The following is a 22,374-nucleotide window of genomic DNA, read 5'->3' as shown; positions in this document are numbered from 1 at the left end:
ATAATTTAGGATTTTTCTCTGCGGAAGTATTTCTTAGTAACCAGAAGCTCTAAAGAATTGGGGCTACAGCCCACCCTTGCAAAACTTCTAGCCAATTCATTTAATTATTTTTCATCGTCTTAAAATATGTTTAAAACAGACAAAGATATGTTTTAGAAATTTTACTAGATTGAGTTTTACCATTCGCATTTTGGAAGTAAAATTACTATTTATAAAATATCTTTAATTTTGATAGTTGTGAAATCTTTCCATAAAGTGAATAAGATTGAAAACGCTAGATCCAAAACATATGTTTTTAGCTTAATGCGAAAACAATCTCCGCAAATGTTTGAAGAAAAAGTGCATATTATAAAATATGGTTCTTAACAATAAGACAATTTCTAATTTTGTATCAAACAATGTTTTACTCAGAAGAGACGGCAAAAAAATTTGTTTTTTATCGATGCCATTAATACAATAAATCTTAAATGTATTCAATTGGAAGAATTAAGATCACAGATATAACAATAATCAATAAGGCTAACAAATATGTTTAATAACTTCAAAAATTGACCGCAGCACACGTGACTAATAAAATCTAATTCCAACTTTTGGGCCCTTTGCGTTCAATGTTGATTTAAGTTTAATCCAGCCATCACTAACTATGACACTTCAGCAAAATCTTCATACTGATAGGCGGTCCAAGATCTGATGACTTACAAAATATGACGATTAATATAAGAAGCTTATTAACTGTTGTATCAGTATAGTCGTCGTGACTTTAAGCCATTCAGAGTCTACAAATAGGTCAAGCGTTAAAAGTTATGTGCATTTTTAGTAGTCGTCAGAAAAATGAAGACGACTTACATTTTCTTACCCGTAATAGGGGTACTACTTAATTTTATTGAAGGTAAGTTTGAATTTTAAATTAAAATTTTTTTTTAATTAAAATCATTACTTCCCCTATTAGAATAACATAATATATCATATGTACTAGTGCAATCTTATATTAATGTATAATTCCCTTCTATATTTAAAATAAGTTATTATTTCGTTTGGAAATGCTTAAATTTCTAGAGTAGAGTTTAAAAATGCTATTTTAACTATTAATTTATTTTTTAACTTGACAAAATAATGTCCATGGATAAGCACAACCACTCATCAACACGAGTTTAATAATGTTTCTGGATTTATTAGCATTATATATCATCTATCACGAAAATCTACATATATTAAAAATATATATATATAAAAATTAATGTCTGTCTGGAATGTGGGGATAAGTTAGTGTATGTGTCTTTTAAAGACTCCTAAACTATCCGATCGAAAGCTCTAAAAGTTGGCATGCAGATAGTTCGAAGCACGAGGAATGTCACTGTCGACAGTAGAACTTTCTACGACAAACCGTTCAAGCGAGATGAATGAAAAACGAAATAGAATTTTCTGATTAGTTAAGCGTTAGCCATTGTTTAAAATTTAACTATAGGCGATACAAATTTTCAAATACTTTAAAGATAACATCAGTGATAATTTCTAACTTATAGTTCTATTTCATCAAAAAATAGTTTATTGCACGCATTTAAATATTTAATTATTTAATATTCACTATGTCAGATAAATTCAATGAACAACGTTACGTGGCAGCACGCTTGGTCTACGTTATGAAATTTATGCTGTTAAAGATGTCTGATACGACTTGCGTTTTTTTATTTATAATAATTCTTTAAAAACGTGTTTCTAGAAAAATATTAAAATATTTAATTAAAATCAAAGGTAATTGAATAGAGAAAAAATATTTATGTATTTAAAGGCTACATTAATGGAAATGTGGTGCTAATTCGTTTAGGACAAATGTAAAATATCGCCATATCATTATTGACGCCAATGATGCTTAATTAAGTTAGGTAATACATGCATATTGAAATAAAAGAAATAATTTCTGTACGAGAAAGCAAAAGTAATTGAGTAAAGATTCAGTTGTCTGGAAGAACCGTAAGAAATTGTCATACTATCATTGACGGCAATGATACTGAATTAATGTTGGTAATATGTTAATTGATATAAAAAAAAATTATTTGCTAGAAAGCAAAAATAATGGCAGAAAAAAATTTATTTATTTTGAGGAGCCGTAATAAATTACCATATCATTATTGACACTAATTAAACTATTGACTATAATATTGATAATATGCATAATTTGAAATAAAAGAAATTAAGTTATTTGCTAAAAAGCAAAGTTAAAGAAGAAAAGGTTAATAGGAAATTTGGAAACCGTAGAAAATCGATATTCACAGATGACGTTTAACTATTGTGTAGTACTGACGGAAATACGTACTACTTTTATTATGGTAATTAATGCGATTTCCGTAAGAATTCTACAACGGGTTTTCCGTAATTTTGGAAAATATTTTTTTTTTTGTTATATCAAAGATAGGGTATTAATTTTTTAATGAATTGAAATTAAAAGAATTTTACTCCACCACTACTTATAAATATTTTAATAGTAAATTAAAGATTAGATGGGAAAATGGTCATGTTCCAAAAGCGGCACAATTATTTCGGCACAAGCATAAACAAGTACTATTGTCGGTAACGAGAAGTTATTTATACATTACTTACAACGGCTTGTATTTTAAACATTGTCTTCTACTTCATCATAAAAGCAAGGCGCTTTTAAAAATGACTAAATTTACAATGTTGATTTGACTTTGGAATTTGTTTCTTAGTTTTTCTTCAGTAAAATGAATTGATTTTAGATATTTTGTAGCTAGTTACCGTAATGATTATTTTTTAAACTTCTTTTGCATTGTATTTCAACCAAAAAACAGTCATTCAAAATAATAATCAATCTATTAGTTTTGTCTTCAAAACCTGCAAAATGCATTGAGGAAATGATATAAATTTGGGTTGCATGTGTAATTTAAGATTGGATAAGCAATATATGAGCTTTTAACAGGAAGTTAAAGCCTCAGTGTAACTTACAATTGCTGGTTTATATCAATCCTCTAAACGATGAGCCAGTCGATAAAATTATACTAAGATTTACCAGCAGAAAACTTTCAGCTTAAAGAAGCTGAGAGCATTAAGGTACGGAAACTTCAATCAAATGCAGCATTCTGCATATTTTATTTATAATTTTTAAAATCATAATAAACAGTGCAACTATTTTAATTACGGACACTATTAAGATGCAATATACAGGGCCGCGATTATCCAAAGTAATTGGGACACGACTTACTTATGAATAATTGAAATATTTGGATTGTAAAAGTAACATTGTTTTTTATTTTTTTTTCAATCAATTCATTATGAAAATTTAGTTTTTATTTTTTTTAAAAAAAAACAATATTCCTACTTAACCTAACTTATCCTTTTCGTGCAAGCTTGCACATAAGGTCTGAAGTTTCCTTTCTCAGACACTGATTTAGTCCTTTTGCTTCAGCCTATCCATTAGTCTAGCTTTGCACAGATCTTGATACATGTACCCTTGCCAAATAAGTCTCGGCCCTACTCTTTTACATTTTCCGACGAATGCCCAAGCAAGTGCTATGCTAACAGGCTATCCCATTTTAAACGAAGGGTATTTTCAGTCCATCTCCATCTTCTCTAAATATTTCCTAATGGATGGGTTTGCCTTTGTTAGTAGATTTTTACTTGAAGCAGTTTTGGGTCAAACGTTTTTTAAATAATTCTTATTAATAATTCTTATTCTTAGTTCTGGAATGATCCCAGTTTTCTGTTTCTGTTTTGCGAAGGTTCCAATATTCAGCTCCATACAGAAAACAATGCTACACAATATTTCAATTTTATTTTAAAATGGAAAATTATTAAATATATTTTGTGTCAAATGAGTATAAATATTATTATAAGTGTAGACATTTTGTTTTGAAATTCTGTTGCACTATTGCTGTAGAAGTGCCTAATTCTGGATCGTTTGCTGGTTTTATTAATTTTAGAAGCTGATTTTATTTCATTTATATTCTTTTACAAGCTTTAGAAAACTTTCTCCTGATTCAATTAACATTAAGATATTAAAAAAATTTCTATCTAGTAGAAATGAATGGAAAAAAAAAACTGTATATTTAATGTTTATTTCTTTATTTTTTTATTGTTTTATATAATTTTATTTCTTTAGAAAAAACAAAGCAACCAACTTTACGGATTAATTACCAATTTCACAGATTAAAATGCTTATTTGTTACTTACATAAAATTGAGAGAAGTGAAAAAAAAAGAACTAAATGAGCATGGTAAAAGAAAACCCACTTCTTAAAAGACTTTAGTTCAGAAGTATTCGAACAATCGAGGTTCTGCATTAATATTGTTTTACATAAATCATCCGGGGTTGTTTACACAAAGAATTCACAAGGCGTTGCAAAGAGTTACGCGAACAGGAAGTCTGAAATGGTTAGCCTTTTTGCAAATATTTATATTCATAACTTGTCGAACTGTGACAAGTTATCCAACAAAAATTTATTCTCCATTTAAAGGGGGGTGGGGAAAGCAACTTTCTAATTATTTTAGTAGTTGAAAAAAAAAATCGAATATTAGACAATTAATAAAAAGTGCAGAAATTCGAGTTTATTTTTGAAAATACGCACGAATCGAGATTCGAAAATATTCGCTTTTCATAACTAAATCGTGATTGTAGGATATACAAACTATAAAAATAACTCACACTCTCAAAAATCTTCTTTTTATTTTGCTAAATTTTAATTTTTTGCTGATAGTTTATAGAAAAGAATTATTATTGCCTAATATCATGTTGTACAGTCAAAATTGTATTTTTAAAATTGTACTTTATAGCAATGATAAGAGCAAAAATAGTAAAAAGTATTTTCTATGAAATCAAACGATCTTTTTAATGTTAATTTTACAAGTCCCCTTAAATACATTGCCGTAAGTAAATATATTTAATATGAATATGCAATATGATCAGATGAGCAATCTTTTCACGTTAACAAACGGGCAGCACATATTTTTTCACTCTGATATTGACATTGGTTATTCGGGTAGCAGAAAGACAGATTTGTTGACCCCTTTTTCAAGGGCACCCATATAAGTTGGGCAATTTTGCTCCCGCAGTAAGAAGGACAAATAATACAGAGAAGAGAAGGAAAGAACTTGCATGCCTTGTTCGGGATTCGAATCCAGAACCTTTTTGACAAAAGAGTCGGTCTCTGACGACTATACATCTAGTTGGCCCGGATAACACATAGAAAGTATAAAAATATTTAAATGATTTTTCGTTTTGTCCCATGTCAAGACTCAGTCCAAATTAGCTATAATTATTATTGCAAATAATTATAATTACTGATAACAAACAATTATTATATTTATTAGCAAAATGATTATTGTATTTTTGAAAGCTTTTGGAAAGATTCACAGTGAAATTATTTAAAACATGCTCATCCCAATAAAGATATTTAATACTAGATGGCCCTACCCTCTGGAATGAATTTAACAGTTCGTTTCGGATAGCTTCACTCGTGCTCAAGTATTTTAGTCCAGCTCATGTATATAAATTAATTTAGTGTCGCATTTTTATTTGTTTTAGTTCAGTTCCTTAAACCTAATTTAAATATATTTATCTGCAATATTTATTTGTATTTCTTTGCTTTTGTTGCTTTTTAGATTTTGATTATTATTCCAGATTAAAATCTTCTAACTGAAAGTGGTGTCTCTTTATCATGAAATCAGTCATATGTTATTTCCTTATTACGCAACATTTGATAATAAATATAATTAAATCGGTATCTTAACTTATTAACCGTTTTACAATAAATAAAAAGTAAATATAGTTACTCTTATTAAAAGTTTCGTGTAGAACTGTTCCCAGTCAACCTATGAAATTTAGAAACAAAATTGTCAAACTGTGTGGAACAAAATTATAAGACATTATTTATTTATTTTTTAATAATTTATTTACATTCAATTAAGAAATTTGTCAATTGTTAGTAGTTTTTCCTTCGCTTAAATAATTTGCGACAAGGATTCTGAAGAAACATATTAAGAGTAGTCTTTATGAAACATCCTGCGTAAATCAAATCTTAATGTATATAAATAATTTTATAAATTAAAGGTTTCATAATGTCTTGTATATGTTGCATAATTTCAGAAGTTAATTTTGAAAAGTATATCAACCTACAAAATTAGACTACAGGATGTAGTATGCAATCACTGAGTGAAGCACGCTCAGAATTCTGACCAGTTCGAAAGAAACTGTAAAAGCACTTCCAGCTGTTGAAGAGCACAGCAATCAGGGATGAGGTTCCCAGTTTCTTATGTAATTTCTGCACTGTTGTTTTACATTCTAAATTTTGCATTTTCGAACCTGATGAACAAAATTTGTTTTATGCTAATGTTTTTAAAAAATTCAAAAGCTACATTTTTGACTCTCAAAAATAAATGCAATATTTGGTGTATTCCAAGAGAGCTAAATATACTCGATTGATAAAAATTTTTTGTAACTGTGTGACAACATTTAAAGTGCTTGAAATTCTGTATAGAAAGTTTGTGCTACATTTTATTTTTTTACTGACCGGAACATAAATATGTTCCGGTCTGTAATAGCATATTTGATAGCCATGCAACAAGAATTTTCCATTTTTTCCCTTAAACTTTGAACTTTTAACAAATTTTTCATTATCCTTGCGCTATTTTTATAACTCTATTTTTGTGCGCTTTTTTAATGCCCATATTGATAGAAGTTTCTTAGAATAAAATTGCTAAATAACAGCGTATTTAATTGTTATTTTACCATTTTCAACCAAAATAGTAAAAAATACCATGAAAAGATGGTATTTAAACTGTTAACTGTGAAAAAATGGTTTATTGACTGTTTTTACCAAATACGGTTAAGCAGCCAGAAATTTTTTGAGCCAATAATACCATATTGCGCCTTATAAAGCCACTTTGGATGCATACTATTGTCGAGAGGGCTAATTTGTCAATTTCTTGGTCGGTTGAATGGGGTTCGAATCACAGCATTGTCACCACAATAATTATTCAATTCCCTTAACACATGGAGAGTTTCCAGCCCTTGCACTCCTCAATCGCTATCTCCGGACAAGTATAATATGAAACTCTTATTCACGTATAGATGGCAGCACCGCAGAATTGCGTAAATAAAAAATTCTAGTTTCTCCATTTCTCACGACAGCTACATTCCTCTGCATATTTGACAAAATACAACTCACCCCTCTGATGTCCATTACTTAGCAGAAAGTCTAACTTTACCTAACGCCCAGCCCAATTAAATTTTTTTTCATGGTTTTAAAACCATACTACTTGTAAATGGTTACAAAACAGTGTAGTTTTGTATTAAGGGTTTTTTAATCCTACCAGCTGTAAACGGTTTCAAAACCGTAAAAATCAAAACTTTAACATTACGATTAGTAAGATGAACTGACTGCTGTCGGTTATCTTATCGTAGTTTTACAATGAAGATTCTAACAATGTGCTATAAAAAACATAAATAAAATAAACGACACAAAAAAAATCTGCTGATGTGTTACATGAAAAACTTTTTAACAACCCGACAATTTTTAATGACCCCTTAATTAATATAATGTATTATATTTTACACTTTAACAAATGAAAAAAATAAAATAAAATAAACTATCTTTCGAAAATTTCTTGGTATATAAAATCATAAACTAATATTATATTTCAAGAAAACGAAATTGGTAATGAACTGATGAAAGAAAGAGTTCTTCATAAATTTAAATAAATAAGCGATGGATATTTATTTGAAATTAATAACACATGCTTTTCTTAATTAATAATAACATACACTAATATTGATGTGTTTTTTTTTTACAGTTTCACAGCAGGATGAAGGCAGTAAGTATACAAAGAAATGTTTTTCGTCCTTTCCTCTATTCTGTGATTGATTATTCTTTAAAATTTATGTTGTTATTATTTCTAAAATATGAGCTCATTAGTCAGAAATCAGTGACGAATTTTGACTTCAAATACAAGTTTCCTTCTTATGGGAATGGATAGTTCCATTTCTTTTTCAGGCTGAGAAAGGTATGAAGGTATGGAATTCAAACCTGCGTTTTTTGCGAGAATATTATTACCTAATATTTTATTTCATTTTATTTATTTTGCCTGGATGATATTACGAATTTCCCTCTTAGATTTAGAAAAATGCCAGGGTGGAAAAACCCCGTCAATGACCCTCAACCTTTAAAGTGAAACATCAGCGTAAGGAGTATCAAACAATTGTTTACTGGTAAATGGCCCTTTACCCTAAAAAACAAACACAGCACACAACTGTGGCTAAGCCCGAAGCCCTGATTTTTAGGGCCTTATCTTTTAACACCCATGAAAGAAATGGCATGTAATTTTATCCCGGTCAGACGATATGAACAGTGCCTGAAATGGTAGCCCTCTCTCACAACAACAAACGAGTGGCTTTCACCCACGATTCAAAACGAGATTTAACACGACCTCACAACCCACAATTGTCACATACCAGATTTGAACTTACACAGTTCTCTACCAGCGAAGTGAGAGATGTTTTCACAGACTATGCAACTGAACTGCTTGATAAAAAAACAACAGTGTTGAAAATAACAGGCAGTAAGTGCAAATCAGGTTATGTTCTACACATTCTTTCCACATTATTATTACAATTTAATAGGCCATTATTAATAGCAACCAATTCGTTTAGTAAATAAGGTGATACATGATGAGTATAATCACATTTTCCGATATACGCTTGCTTGGTATTCTTTAAATTATTTTTTTTTTTTAATTTTCCGGGTCATTACCCAAAATTACAGCCACCTCTAACAAAAAAATTTTAAAAAAACATTGCCTTCAGCTTGAAGAAATTTTACAGGATGTTATAAAATTTGAAGAGTCGAAATAATTTGGTATGCATTTTGTTGTTAGAAAATAAACATTTTGTTTTGATATCTATATTCTGAAATTAAAAATATGTTCTGTTTGCTGTGTTTATCTCTGCAAAAATGAAGACTGGTGTTCCTCATTTTTCTCCACCAGCAAAAGAAATGAAAGAGGAGCCTTTTAATTTCAAGTTCTCACAGAGTGTGGAGAACAGTGCGGGTTTCTTAAAAATGTTCAGCTACCAAATTAAACGTTGTTAAACATAACAAATTGAATGTTGAGTACAACTTATCTTTACCAGTTGGCATGCTGCTAATTAACGGCTAAAATGAATAATATATATACACACGCTTAAGAAACAAAATCTCATCACCAAAAAGGAGTTGTGCTAGATAAACTAAATTCAGTAGGTTTGTTTATACAACTAAAAGAAGACGTCATTCAAGTTTGACGCTAGTAGCACTACTGTGAACATATAAATCAGGGCTGCCCTAAATACGCGATCGACAGTTCGTAAGCGTTATTTTTCGTTAAATTATGACAAAGTGAGTTGCTGTTAGTCAAGAATGCCTTTATGAAGAAGCCATTGTTAACAGCTCATTGTCTTAGAACGTGGCTGTGAAATGCGGCTGTAAGAAGGTGGATTTTTTTCTGCATGATTTTATTTTATTTTATGACCATCTTTGAACAGTCGACCCAATTTCGAGTTTAAGATTACCAATGTTCAACTCCGTTGCTTTTTTTTAAAAATCCAATCCAGAAAACAAGGGAACTGATGGATCAAGTATTAGGAGAAATTTGCCAAAGTGGAGGGCATTTTGATGGAACTAACCCGCATTTGCGCTACTTGGAGAAGAAAACCACGAAAGCCTTCCTCGGATAGCCCAAAGGCGAGGGGACTCTAACATATGATCCGTCTACCACTGAGGATATTTTATGCCAGCAGTGTGGTCATGTGCGGAATTCGTATCGACCAGCCATTGCTGGGATTTGAACCCAGTTCACCACATTGGAAGGCAAACGCTCTATCTTCTGAGTCACCACGCCTCAGTGTGCATGATTGTTGGCAGCAGTGGTCAAGGGTAGGCACTACTTTAAGAAAACCGGGTTCTATGCGACCACGCAGCACTACTCAGAGGGAAGACCACTGTGTACGACGTATGTCTGTGCTGTGGCTCACAGTACTGCGTCTACATCATGCAGCCGCAGTTAGTGCTACAGTGATTCAATGAACTGTTACAATCCGGCATTAAATTTTATATATATANCAAAATATATATATATATATAATAAAAAAATTTTCGATATACATTTTCAAAGAAAAGTATACCACAGCTCAATATCTTCCACGCTCAATAATTGTTGTTTCATTTTTTCATAAAGAAAATTTGACAATTGATCAAATAAATTTATTAGTTTCCTTTGTGCATTTTAATTAACATGAACTATTTTTTTTCTACTTTTTTGCAGAATACATTGATCGTAATGTATAGTTTTTATGTTTATTAAATTAGCAAATCTTCATTTGTGAAAGCTTTCTAAAAATATTAGACTTGAAGAGATATCTAAAGGTTTAAACGTAGAGAAAAACTTCTGTCTTAATATAAATTGATAAATTAACAATTAAGTAACATAAAATAGTCTTAAATAGAAGACAATTTCAAGTTTTTTTTTGCATCATTTTAAAGCTTTATTTCCAGATATTCTTTTGACATATTTTCTAAGCTTGCCGGAAAATATTCTAATTCGTGCAAACATCTTACATAGCATTTTAGGCAGCTTACAGAGTTAAATGAACTTTTCTAAGAAAGTTATTTCATGACTATTTTACTAAAGATTACTTTTAACAATGGAATATTTATCTTGAAAAATAGCAAAATATTATTTAAAAAATTTTTCATCAAATTTATCTACATTGGAACACTTTTATCATTTCAAAGAAAAGTTAACTAAAGTTTTAACTTGAAACATCCTATCTCATATATCGGCTGTTCCCAAAATGACTGAATTAATAAAAAAATCAAACTTATTTAATTAGGATTAATTTTTTAAATTTTAATATTTAATGAATTGTCTTCAATTAAAAAATTAAAGATTAAAAAGATAAAAGAACATAGAAATGAATCGTTTCCTCTGTTTTCCTAAACCGACCGAAGAATTAATTATTACTAAGTTTAAAATTTAATTACAAAACTTGTTAACCGATTTCATTGTAAGAGACTGTATAAAACAGTGTTTTCAAAATAGTATTGTGCTAATATTTCAGCTAAAATTTTCTAACATGCAGCATAAAATTTCTTTGTAACTTTATAATTAATACTTTAGCAGTGACATCTATTAACAAACTTCGTAACTAATTTTTAAATTAGAAGAGGACAAATCAACTTATTTCCAGAACAGAACCTTGGAAACACTTCAATTCCGTCTCATTGAACTCTTTATATTTTTTAACTGATTTCTTAAAAACTCGGTCATTTTTAGAACAAACGTTATGACTAAATACGAAAAGAGAATTGCTGTTATGGGATACTCTCGAAACCATTAGAAGACCCATAAATAATGAAATAAACCCCTTCATTAGATATTTACATCTTTGAGTTGTATCTAGCAATGCCATCTGTTGTTAAATTTTGTAAGTAATTTTTAAATTGAGTGAGAACAAATCCTCTTACTTCCTTAGCAGAGTCCTGTAAACAGTTTATTCTATCTCAGTTAACTCTTGATACTTTTTGAACTGGTTTCTCAAAAACTCGGTCATTATTAGAACAAACGGTATAGATAAAAATGAAAAGAGAATTGTCGTAATGGAATGCTCTCGAAACTTCCAGAACTTCCATAAATAACAAAATGAATCCTTGCATCCTTACGTTAGATACTTACATCTTTCATCTTTCTTGAATCTTTGTAGTCATTTACAAAACTCGTTGAATAAGACGATTAAAGAGAAGATCTCTTACAAATAAATTCAAAATACCATTATCAAGTTATTTCTTTTTAAAATATGAGAGTTTTTCAGAAATATATGAAGCAAAGGATATTTAACTAAAGAATGCAATAGTTTAAATTAGTAATACAGATTTGAATATCGTGTTTAAAAGGGGGAATCAAGTAGGTTGATGAATTGAAATGTAACGTATCATGTTTCAATGATATATTTATTTATTTCCAGCTGCAACTCTCCCCAAAGTGGTCAAAGATTTGTTTTGTAAGATATATTTATCAATTTACTTACATTTCAAAACTAATAATATGTTTAAGAAGTGTAATGAAAAATATGATTAACAGCAGATAAAAATGCGATTAATCTGAAAAACATGATTAACTTTTCATAACAGCTGAAATAAATATTTTTCATTACATTTTATTAATTGTTACAAATTACTTTGTTAGTACAATGCGTAAAAAAACGGGCCACTCTGAATAACTTTTTATATAATGATGGGATCTTCACGTTCTAGGACGCAATCTTAATGGCTCGAGGGGGTGACATCAAAAATGCTGATTAATAAGTACAGACCATGTTTTTACCATAATTACGAAATCAGTCACAAAAACGTACATTCTCTGAATAAACGTACATTTTTATCGACGGATTCGGATTTCTGACCTCCTCAAATATAGGGTAATCTGGAAAATATGGTCCCCATCGCTTGGTCAGGAGAGCGATGCAAAATTTTGACCCTTTAATGTTAATTTTACGTTTTGCGTATTTCGCCATATCTCGAGAATTTAAGCGAATTGAAAACTTTTTGCACAGAATTATAAAATTCGTTAATTCAAAGATAATTTCATTCAAAAATATTTTTTCAGTAAATATTTATTATTTTATTAAATAACACTCGAAAAAGGTTTGAATTGTAAGGTATAAAATTTTTTGCATGATATTAAACTACTTAATTTTACGTGGCAAAATATAAAATTTGAGCAAAATCAGTCCGAATAGTTTTTGAGGAATTGAACTTCAAAATAGTCAGATACTTATAATTCCGATTTCTCAGGAAATATTCGGCCGATTTTGCTCAAATTTTGTAATTTGCTATGCAAAATTTTAACATTTAAAATTATGCTAAGAACTGTGTACCTTCAAAATTCTTTTGATCATTTTATTATTAAACCAAAGGAAAATAATAGATATTTACTAAAAAAAAAATTTTTTTCTGCGTGGAATTATCTTTGGATAAACGAATTTTACAATTGAGTACAAAAATATTTCAATTTGCTTAAGAAGTTCTCGAGATATAAAGAAATACGCAAGAAGTAAAATTAACATTAAAGGGTCCAAAATTTGGAGCGTTCTCCTAACCAAACTATTGGGACTATATTTCCCAGATTTCGGCTACCCCCTATATTTTGGGAGTCAGAAATCTGAATTCGTCGAAAAAAAGGTATGTTTATATAGACAGATGACGTTTTTGTGTCTGATTTTGTAACTTAAAATATCGTCTGCACTTATTAATTAGCATATTTGCTGTCACCCTCTCGAGCAATGAAGATTGAGTCCAAGAACGCGAAAATCCGATTATTAGATCAAAAGCTATTCAGGGTTGTCCTTTTTTTGTACTGAACAATAGCTGTATAAATATTATATCTTAGATTTAGTAACTCAATATATACAATTCGACATGTTCGTACATTTTTTTGTGATTGAGCAAAGAACTACGAATTGCTATTTCCTGTCGTGAACAAAGAATCGAAAAAACCTTTCCCGGCACAGGGAAAACTGAAACACTTACCCAATATTCAACACATTGGGTTATGCTTCAAAACTAGGTGATTCTAAAGCAACTGTTATGAAAAAGTAATAGCGTTTTACCTAAGTTTAAAAGTGTACTGTGAAAAACTGCTGCAATAAGTACAGTCATTCAGCACTTTTTAGCATAAAATCCATTTTTACCGTAAAGTTTGACCGAACAAAAAATCATATATACCGTAATTTTTACGGAAAAATCTCTAAATCTCTGTAATGAATTAAATGTTACAGTAAAAATTACGCTATTAAGTTTAACAGTAAAATGGATTTTACTGATGTTGCACTCAGAATGCCAGTACTTTATACTATAATTTAAACCAAAACTTTAGTATACTCTTCCGAATAATTGCGACTAAGAACTGTTGAATAGTGCGATCAAAAAGTAATAATTTTTGATCTAATGATCAAATATGCGTGTCTCACTTTCAAACTCAATACATTGCCAGCCCTTATGAATTAATATATTTAAGGTTAAGCCCCCAAAGATTGGTTCTTAGTATGTGAAAATCAGATGATTATACTCCGTTGCAAGTTGAGAAAAAACCATTGCAATATAAGATTAAAGTAATCATCCGCGAAAGTTTTATTTCTTATCAAGTTATACAAATATTCTTTCAAAATAATATAAAATCTTTTAAACGTTAAACAAGTCAGGCAGAAATTTTGTTTGTGCTATGTTTTACGATATATATAGTAGAATTATTAAAAAAAAGGTTATAGTTTCAAAGTCTAGATTCGTTCTTTTAGACTTGGCGACATCTTTCAATAAATAAGAAGAACGTTCAATCTGGAAAGGAAACAACTTCATGACGTTGCAAGAGCATTGGATTTGATTGGACCTCTAAAAATGACACGTCCGTCTTATACTGACATGCTCTTAATAAATAAAATACGAGATAGGAATTTTAATTTTTTTTTCACTGTAGAAGAAAATCGTCTGCATAGGAACAATGTTTATCATTCTTTCATCAGTTTCTTTAAAGGCGAACAGGAAGACATATATTTGTCGCGATTTTTAGATATCATTTTTATTAGTTATTATTACTTGTTAATTGATTATTCAATAAGTTTTGTGTCCCTCATTTCATAGGATTTAAGAAATCAAGCAAAAACAAGGCTGTACATCGTCGTTTCAAGAGTTAACGTTGTCAATATACGTTCGTGCTGGAAGCTTGGCATCCATTTGGCGAACACTTGGATGCAAACAGGCTTTCTCCATATGGATAATGGTTTTTTTCTTAACTCGTAAACAGAGTATAGATCAAAACGTGCTCAAAATCTTTATTTTTTGTGCAATGTAGTAACTGACGTTACTGGCTATAATCATAAGTGCTAGAACTGAACAACTCAAAATGAAACACTGTTTTTTTTTTTTTCCTTTTTTTTCAAAACAGTTTCTCTACTTAATTTTTGTATTACTATTTAGGTATGTTAAGTATCGGGTCTGTGCCCATTACAGTCAATTATCACAAATCATTCAATTAAATAAACATTACTGTAGAATTACGGTATAATATTTTACGGCTAAAATGAATTTTAAAATAAATTGGATTTTATGGATGATGCATTCCGAAGTTCCGGTACTTCAAACCGGAACTTGATCCGGAATTTTTTACAAAATGCAGTGAAAAGTTTATTTCATGAAGCCAGACCTAAAATATCTATGATGCAATTATTGTATTATTACCCTCCTATCACCTTAAATAATTATCGGTGTATGTCAGTTCTGTCATAGTGTTATCCTACTGCAGTGATTCTCAACCTTTTTTTTGTGGTGGCATACTTTTAACAATTTCGAAATTCGGCGGCACACAATGAAAAAAAATAGTTTAAAAGTTGTTTACTTACCTATAATACACAGTGTTAAATAGACTGTGATAATAATTTTGAATGTGAAATAAAATAATACGTACTACAAAAGCACGTTTATTAAGGGATTAATTATTTCTTTCGATTAATTTTTATTTAGTAACAGTTATTTATTTTTTTCTTGCTAGTTATTAATTGTTAGCTTGTTTTCTTATAATTATTAACTGTTCGTTTTTTTTTAACATTAATTATTATTTTTTTGTGATTTCTTGTTAATTAGCTTTTTTTGTGCCAATTATTAATCGTTAGCTTATTTTTTTGTTAGTTATCCTTTGTTAATTTGCTTTTATAACGATTAACTGCATAGCTTACTTTAATGATTAGCTTTTATTTCCGTTGAAAAGTTAATATTTAGCTTGTTTTAGCGTCTGTTAATTATTTTAATAGTCAATAAATTTCCTACGTATTTTAACATTTTTTAAAATTGCGTGCCAAAGACAATTTAAACACTTCCTTCTTATTTTAACTTTTTTTAACTTATTTTAAGATTGTCAGAGACAAGACAATCGCCGACAAAGATGTTCGCGCGGTTAAAGCGAGGAAAAATTATGTATTATATATATATATATATATATATATCTTATGTTTCANTGGTAGTAGTAAAACTATATATAGAGCCTTTAATCAATATTTTTAATCATTTTTCTTTAATTTAAACTGTACTCGTAATAAAAAAAAAGCATTATAATTTTTACTGTATCGCTTCTAATATTTGTCGGCACATTTTAAGAATTTGGCGGCACACGAAAGTGCCGTGGCACAGCGGTTGAGAATCACTGTCCTACTGTATGTGAATCACTAACTTAACTTCCAATTTGTACTCCACAGAAGCCTTCTCAATCTGTTCGCGATAAATTAACTAGTAATTAACACAGATGAAAGCATTTCCCCTTCATAACTGCTATGTAACAATATGCAAAATAACATCTAAATTGTGGCCAAAACAACCTACAGCTTTATTGAGGGAGTTATCAGAGTTATGTTTTAAAAATATTCCATAACGGTTTAAGTCGATGAACAAAACGTTTAAAAATCACAAAAGCTTTATTTTCTAAATAAATCAGAAAATGTCGAAATTTCAATTTTTCTGTAACATTAGCTGAAACCTTTCTTTAACTTAAGTGATGCAACTTAAAGGAATATTAAAGTTTACGACATAAGCGCTCCATATGAAGCAAAAATATTGAGATATCATTTTCATGGTAAGAAAATGAAACAAAACAAACTAAAACAAAATTAGACAACGAAATAAAGATTATATTTTGAAGCTTCGTTCCAATTAACACAATAATGATTAAAAAAATGCATTTCTGTTCATCTAAAATGTTGATTCAACTTAGAAATTTTGATTAGGTTATACAGTCATATGCTCTGTATTATATTTTATTGAGTAAATATCACACAAATTGTATCCTTTTCTGTATTTTTTATCTTCCATAAGATCTGGAACATCGGCGAATGTCTGTCGGTCAAGTTAGTAACTATAGCCATTGTTTCGCAAAAAAGGCTAAAGTTTAACCAATATTAATTATATATGTTTATTTTTAAAATCATTGTGCTTAAAAAATTAGAACTCTATTAGCTAAATTTTATTTTTAAATAAAATAAAATATATTTTCCAGAAATGTATTCAAAATTATGCATCATATTGTAAAATTTCCAGAATGAAAAATCCAGATCCGATTGAGATAATTAACTAAAACAAATGAAATGAATAAGCAAAGAACAGGTATAGTGTGCAAAATAGAAAAATACCACCCTGAATAACTTTTAAACTAATGATCGGATCTTCACATTCAAGGACTTAATCTTAATGGTTTGAAGGGAAGACTTTAAATATAATAATTAAATAATGCAGACGATATTTTAAGTTACGAAATCAGACACAAAAACGCACTTTCTATAAATAAACGAATCGTTTTTTTCCGACGGATTCAGTTTTCTGACCCTTAAAATATGGGGGGTAGTCGCAATCTGGAAAATATGGTCCATAATTTGGTCAGTAGAGCGGTCCAAAGTTTTGACCCCTTAATCTTAAATATAATTTTTGTATATTTCATCATAAATCGGGAACTTTTTAAGTAAATTGAAAAAAATTTGCACACAAATATAAAATTTGATAATCAAAATATTATTTCACACAAACAATTTATTTTAGTAAATATTCATTATTTTTTATTATTTTATTTAATAATAGTCGAAAATTTTGAATTATAGGGTACACAATTTTTTTTCTTCATTTTAAAGTAGCTTATTTACATGGCAAAATGCAAATTTTGAGCGAAATTGGTTGAATAGTTTCTGAGAATTTTCAGAAAGTCATATATTGAAAACTCGATTCATCAGGAACTATTCAACCGAAAATTGTAATTTGTAATTTGCCATGAAAAATTAGCCATTTTAAAATGATGCGAAACATTGTAAATTCAGATTTTTTTCGATTATTATTAAATAAAATAATAAATATTTACTAAAATTTATTTTTTGCATGGAATTATCTTTGGATAAATAAATTTTACAATTGTGTTCAAAAAATTTTCAATTTCCTTAAAAAGTTTTCAGATATGGCGAAAAACTCAAAAAGTAAAATTAACAGTAGGGAGTCCTAACTTTGGATTGCTCTCCTGACTAAAGTATTTGGACCTTATTTCCTAGATTGCAGCTACCGCCCCTTATATTTTAATCAGAATTCGTTGAGAAAAAGACATGTTTATTCAGAGAAAGTATGTTTTTGTATCTGATTTCGTAACTTTAAATATCGTCTGCACTAAATAATTAGTATAATCGAGGTCACGGCCTCGAACCATTAAGATATCGCCCTAGAACATGAAGATCCGATCATTAGATCAAAAGTTATTCAGGTTGGTCAGGTTTTTTTTTGTTACACTGTGCATAATAAAAAAGCAACACTTAAACGAAAAAGTATACGCAACAACATTTTCGAAACTTAAAGTTGGAGATTATGACAGTTCAGGAGCTGGAGGACTACTCGCACTAAATCATTCTTGTTGCCAAGTGACATTCAATAAAAACAGTTTAGAAATAGTTCTTGCTGCCATGTGACATACTAGAAATATGAATCTGTTACAATATGTCGTAAAATTTCATATTTATTTCTATTAAGTTAAATAGTTTTTACTTTTTATTTTCAGCTGGGCCCAGTATTAATAACTTTAAATTTATCTGGAAAGATAATGACGGTACAGAAAAAGAACAGAAGGAACCTCAACCTCAACCAAAACCAAGTAAAACGTCAATTTTATTTCACTCTTTTCTCTATATCCCTTCATAATATTTCTTTCATCCTTTGCATATAATCTACTACAATACATTTTATAAAAAATATCCTGTGGATTACTTTTACAAAATATTATATAGGGAAACAAAAAATTACTATATACCATTAAACATTATTACTGATCGTCCATGAGTTTTCAGTTTGGACTGAGCTCAAAACAAGTACTTAAAAATGGACACGGCTCAAAAATATGTAAGTGATTAAAAAATGGACACAACTCAAAATGCATGTTAAAAAATGGACGGTGGAGAAAATGCGTGTTTAAGAAAATAAGTGCTTAAGAAAATCAATATAGTTAAAAATACGTGTCTAGGAAAATGGACACACTTCAAAATGCGTGTTTAAAAAATGGACGTAGCATTTGATTTGGATTTTTCACTTTCTCTTATAAAAACTGTTCTTCATTTAAATAATAAACTAATGAAACCAATTACTAATAATATATAACATATATAACTAATAAACCAACTAATAATAATACAACTAATAATAATGGTCTTTTTAGTTTTTGCTGTCCAACTATGTTGTCCAACTAATAATATATGTTTTAATTATATGTACCTGCTAATATGTTGTAGTTCATTGTTGCCTAAATCACTTAGTGAATTTTTTTTAATTAGTCTTTTTTGGAAATAGGTTTATAATCTACAGTTCTCATTTACAGGATTGTTACGGGTCATATAATTAAAAAGTAATAAAGCAGTGGTATTAAACTTACATTGTATGAATTTAACTTTTTTTAAGCCACTCCATCGTTTAGCGTTTTGAATACAAAGAGATACCTCAAAAATCGCATTTGTAACTTACCTAACCACCCCTAACCCGGAATCCGGGACGCTAATTTACAATCCAACAACCTTAGAGCCTGGAAGGCCCAAGTAATAGAGCGCTTGCCTTCTAATGAGGTCAACTGTGTACAAATCCCAGGATGGTTGATTCATACGAATTTCACACCCGACTTACCCGAACACATTACTTCCTTGCCGTCAGGTTAACCTAGAGTGCCTAGCCTTCAAGGCACTCTAGGTTAACCAAGGGAAACTCGCGTGGTATTCCATGTAATGCGTGGTATTTCATATTCTCGCATTTCATGTAACGCAAATGCGGGTTAGTTCCATCAAAAAGTCCTCCACGAAGGCAAATTTCTCCCAATACTTATTCCCAGAATTGCCTTGTCTTCTGGATTGGGTTCAAAATTACAAGGCTATGGAGTTGAACATTGGTAGTAGTAAAACATTGGTAGTAGTACTATTTGTTATAACTCTGATTTGAAAATTTTGAATATGTTTGCTCATGTAATTGAACTGCTGCGCTCGTTTCGAACTTTCGGAGTGTCCCCGGATGCCCCCTTACGGGGGCGGGACGGGGTTAAGCTTGTCATTGGTAGTAGTAAACTCAAAATTCGGTCAACTGTTCAATGACGGTGATAAAATTAAATAAAAATAATCCAATAACCTTTAACGGTTTTCTCTCTTTTTTAAATATTTTTCTCTTGTTCGCAGTTGGTTCCAGTTATAATACAAGCTTTTATTTTTTTTTTAAATTTGCTACCTGAAATAAGAAAAAGTCAAGATTCAAGTTTTCCTTTTATTTGAGAAAATACCAATAGGATAATGCGTCGTTAAAGAAGCCAGATCAGAAAATCACGTCCAGAATTGGCCCGTATTGTTTAGTTAAGTGTTTAAAAATGAAGGAAAAGTAAATTCGAAACTCCTTGTTTAGTTATTAAATTTGATAGAACATTTAGGTTCCTTGCATCTTCCGTGTATTTATTTTCCTTATTTAGTTTTTTTTCAACTGTGACCATTTTCATTAACACGCATTTCGAGCTGCGGCCAGAGTAGAAACTTCTATGACAAAATGTTGTTTTAGATACAAGCATGATTACGCTTAGGTGCAAGCTTGAACTTAGGTGCAAGCATGATTACGATGCATTTATAGTTTTTAATAATTAAGTAAAAGTTTAGAATTTCGTAAAAAGTCAAGTTTAAAGATTGTACTTTTCAAAATATAACAGTAAATTATTATTGCAAATTCTAATCTATCACTCAATTAAAGTTTGTATTTCGGTTATACACACACACTATATATATATATATATATATATATATATATATATATATATATATATATATATATATATATATATATATATATATATATATATATATATATATATATATATATATATATATATATATATATATATATATATATATATATATATATATATATATATATATATATATATATATATATATATATATATATATATATATATATATATATATATATATATATATATATATATATATATATATATATATATATATATATATATATATATATATATATATATATATATATATATATATATATATATATATATATATATATATATATATATATATATATATATATATATATATATATATATATATATATATATATATATATATATATATATATATATATATATATATATATATATATATATATATATATATATATATATATATATATATATATATATATATATATATATATATATATATATATATATATATATATATATATATATATATATATATATATATATATATATATATATATATATATATATATATATATATATATATATATATATATATATATATATATATATATATATATATATATATATATATATATATATATATATATATATATATATATATATATATATATATATATATATATATATATATATATATATATATATATATATATATATATATATATATATATATATATATATATATATATATATATATATATANTAATATATATATATATATATACTGAAATGATAAGGAATTAAATTTTAGAGTTTTACATTGCGTTTCATCAAAACAATTTTAACCGACTGAACTTAAAATTCAGCATTTTGTGTATTACTAATAAAATTCCATTGAATTATTTGATTACATTAGTAAATTATTGATTGCTTAAAAGATTAACTTAAATTATTACTCCATTTATAGTACACAAATGCCGGCATTTTATAAACAATATGTATAAAAAAAAATTCTGCTGGAAAGGAACATAATTTCTATAGATTTATAGTTATCATAATTTTATAAAGCTTTATAGACACATGAATTAAGTTATTTTCTTTTCATAATTTAATTACGTTATAATTTAATTGTAGTTCAATTATTTTTGATGCGTCACTATATTGTTAAACAAATTCAATGAAAACCCTGAATACGTGGTTAAATTTTCATCAAATTAGATAAAAGTTGAAATTATCGAAAACCACAAATAGGTAACATTTTAAATCACCCTGAATTGAGCGAATTACGAATTATTTTAATTTAAACAAAAATAAAGTGTTATAAAAGTTTTAGATGTAAGTTACAATCTTATTATAATGAATTTTATTTCAAAGAATCTTATAAAGAATTTTATTTTACAGTTATTCTAGTTTATGGTGAAAAAAAAGGTAAGAATTTTTAGAGGAAATTTAATTTTGAAAGAGCTATAAATTTTAACTGCTTTGGTTTTAATTTATCAAAAAATGTTTTCTTGAATAGCTAAGTTGGATATTGTTGAAGTAGAATTAAAAGAAAAAAAATATA

At 28.4% G+C, this 22,374-nt stretch overlaps 1 protein-coding gene across 1 annotated transcript in view; it reads left to right on the top strand.

The window, feature by feature from the left end:
* Nucleotides 1–745: 745 nt before the first annotated feature.
* Nucleotides 746–22,374, top strand: part of LOC107440889 (uncharacterized transmembrane protein DDB_G0289901) — a 113,936-nt gene continuing 92,307 nt past the window's right edge. The window contains exons 1-5 of the mRNA XM_071182269.1: nucleotides 746–889; nucleotides 7,803–7,827; nucleotides 12,007–12,042; nucleotides 18,609–18,701; nucleotides 22,212–22,238. Coding sequence (XP_071038370.1) covers nucleotides 7,815–7,827; nucleotides 12,007–12,042; nucleotides 18,609–18,701; nucleotides 22,212–22,238 — 169 coding nt within the window. The 5' untranslated portion in view covers nucleotides 746–889; nucleotides 7,803–7,814. The remainder of the gene's footprint in view (nucleotides 890–7,802; nucleotides 7,828–12,006; nucleotides 12,043–18,608; nucleotides 18,702–22,211; nucleotides 22,239–22,374) is intronic.

Source organism: Parasteatoda tepidariorum, chromosome 6 (genome assembly GCF_043381705.1).
Source record: "Parasteatoda tepidariorum isolate YZ-2023 chromosome 6, CAS_Ptep_4.0, whole genome shotgun sequence".
NCBI lineage: Eukaryota > Metazoa > Arthropoda > Arachnida > Araneae > Theridiidae > Parasteatoda > Parasteatoda tepidariorum.
This window is presented reverse-complemented; position numbering and strand designations above follow the sequence as displayed.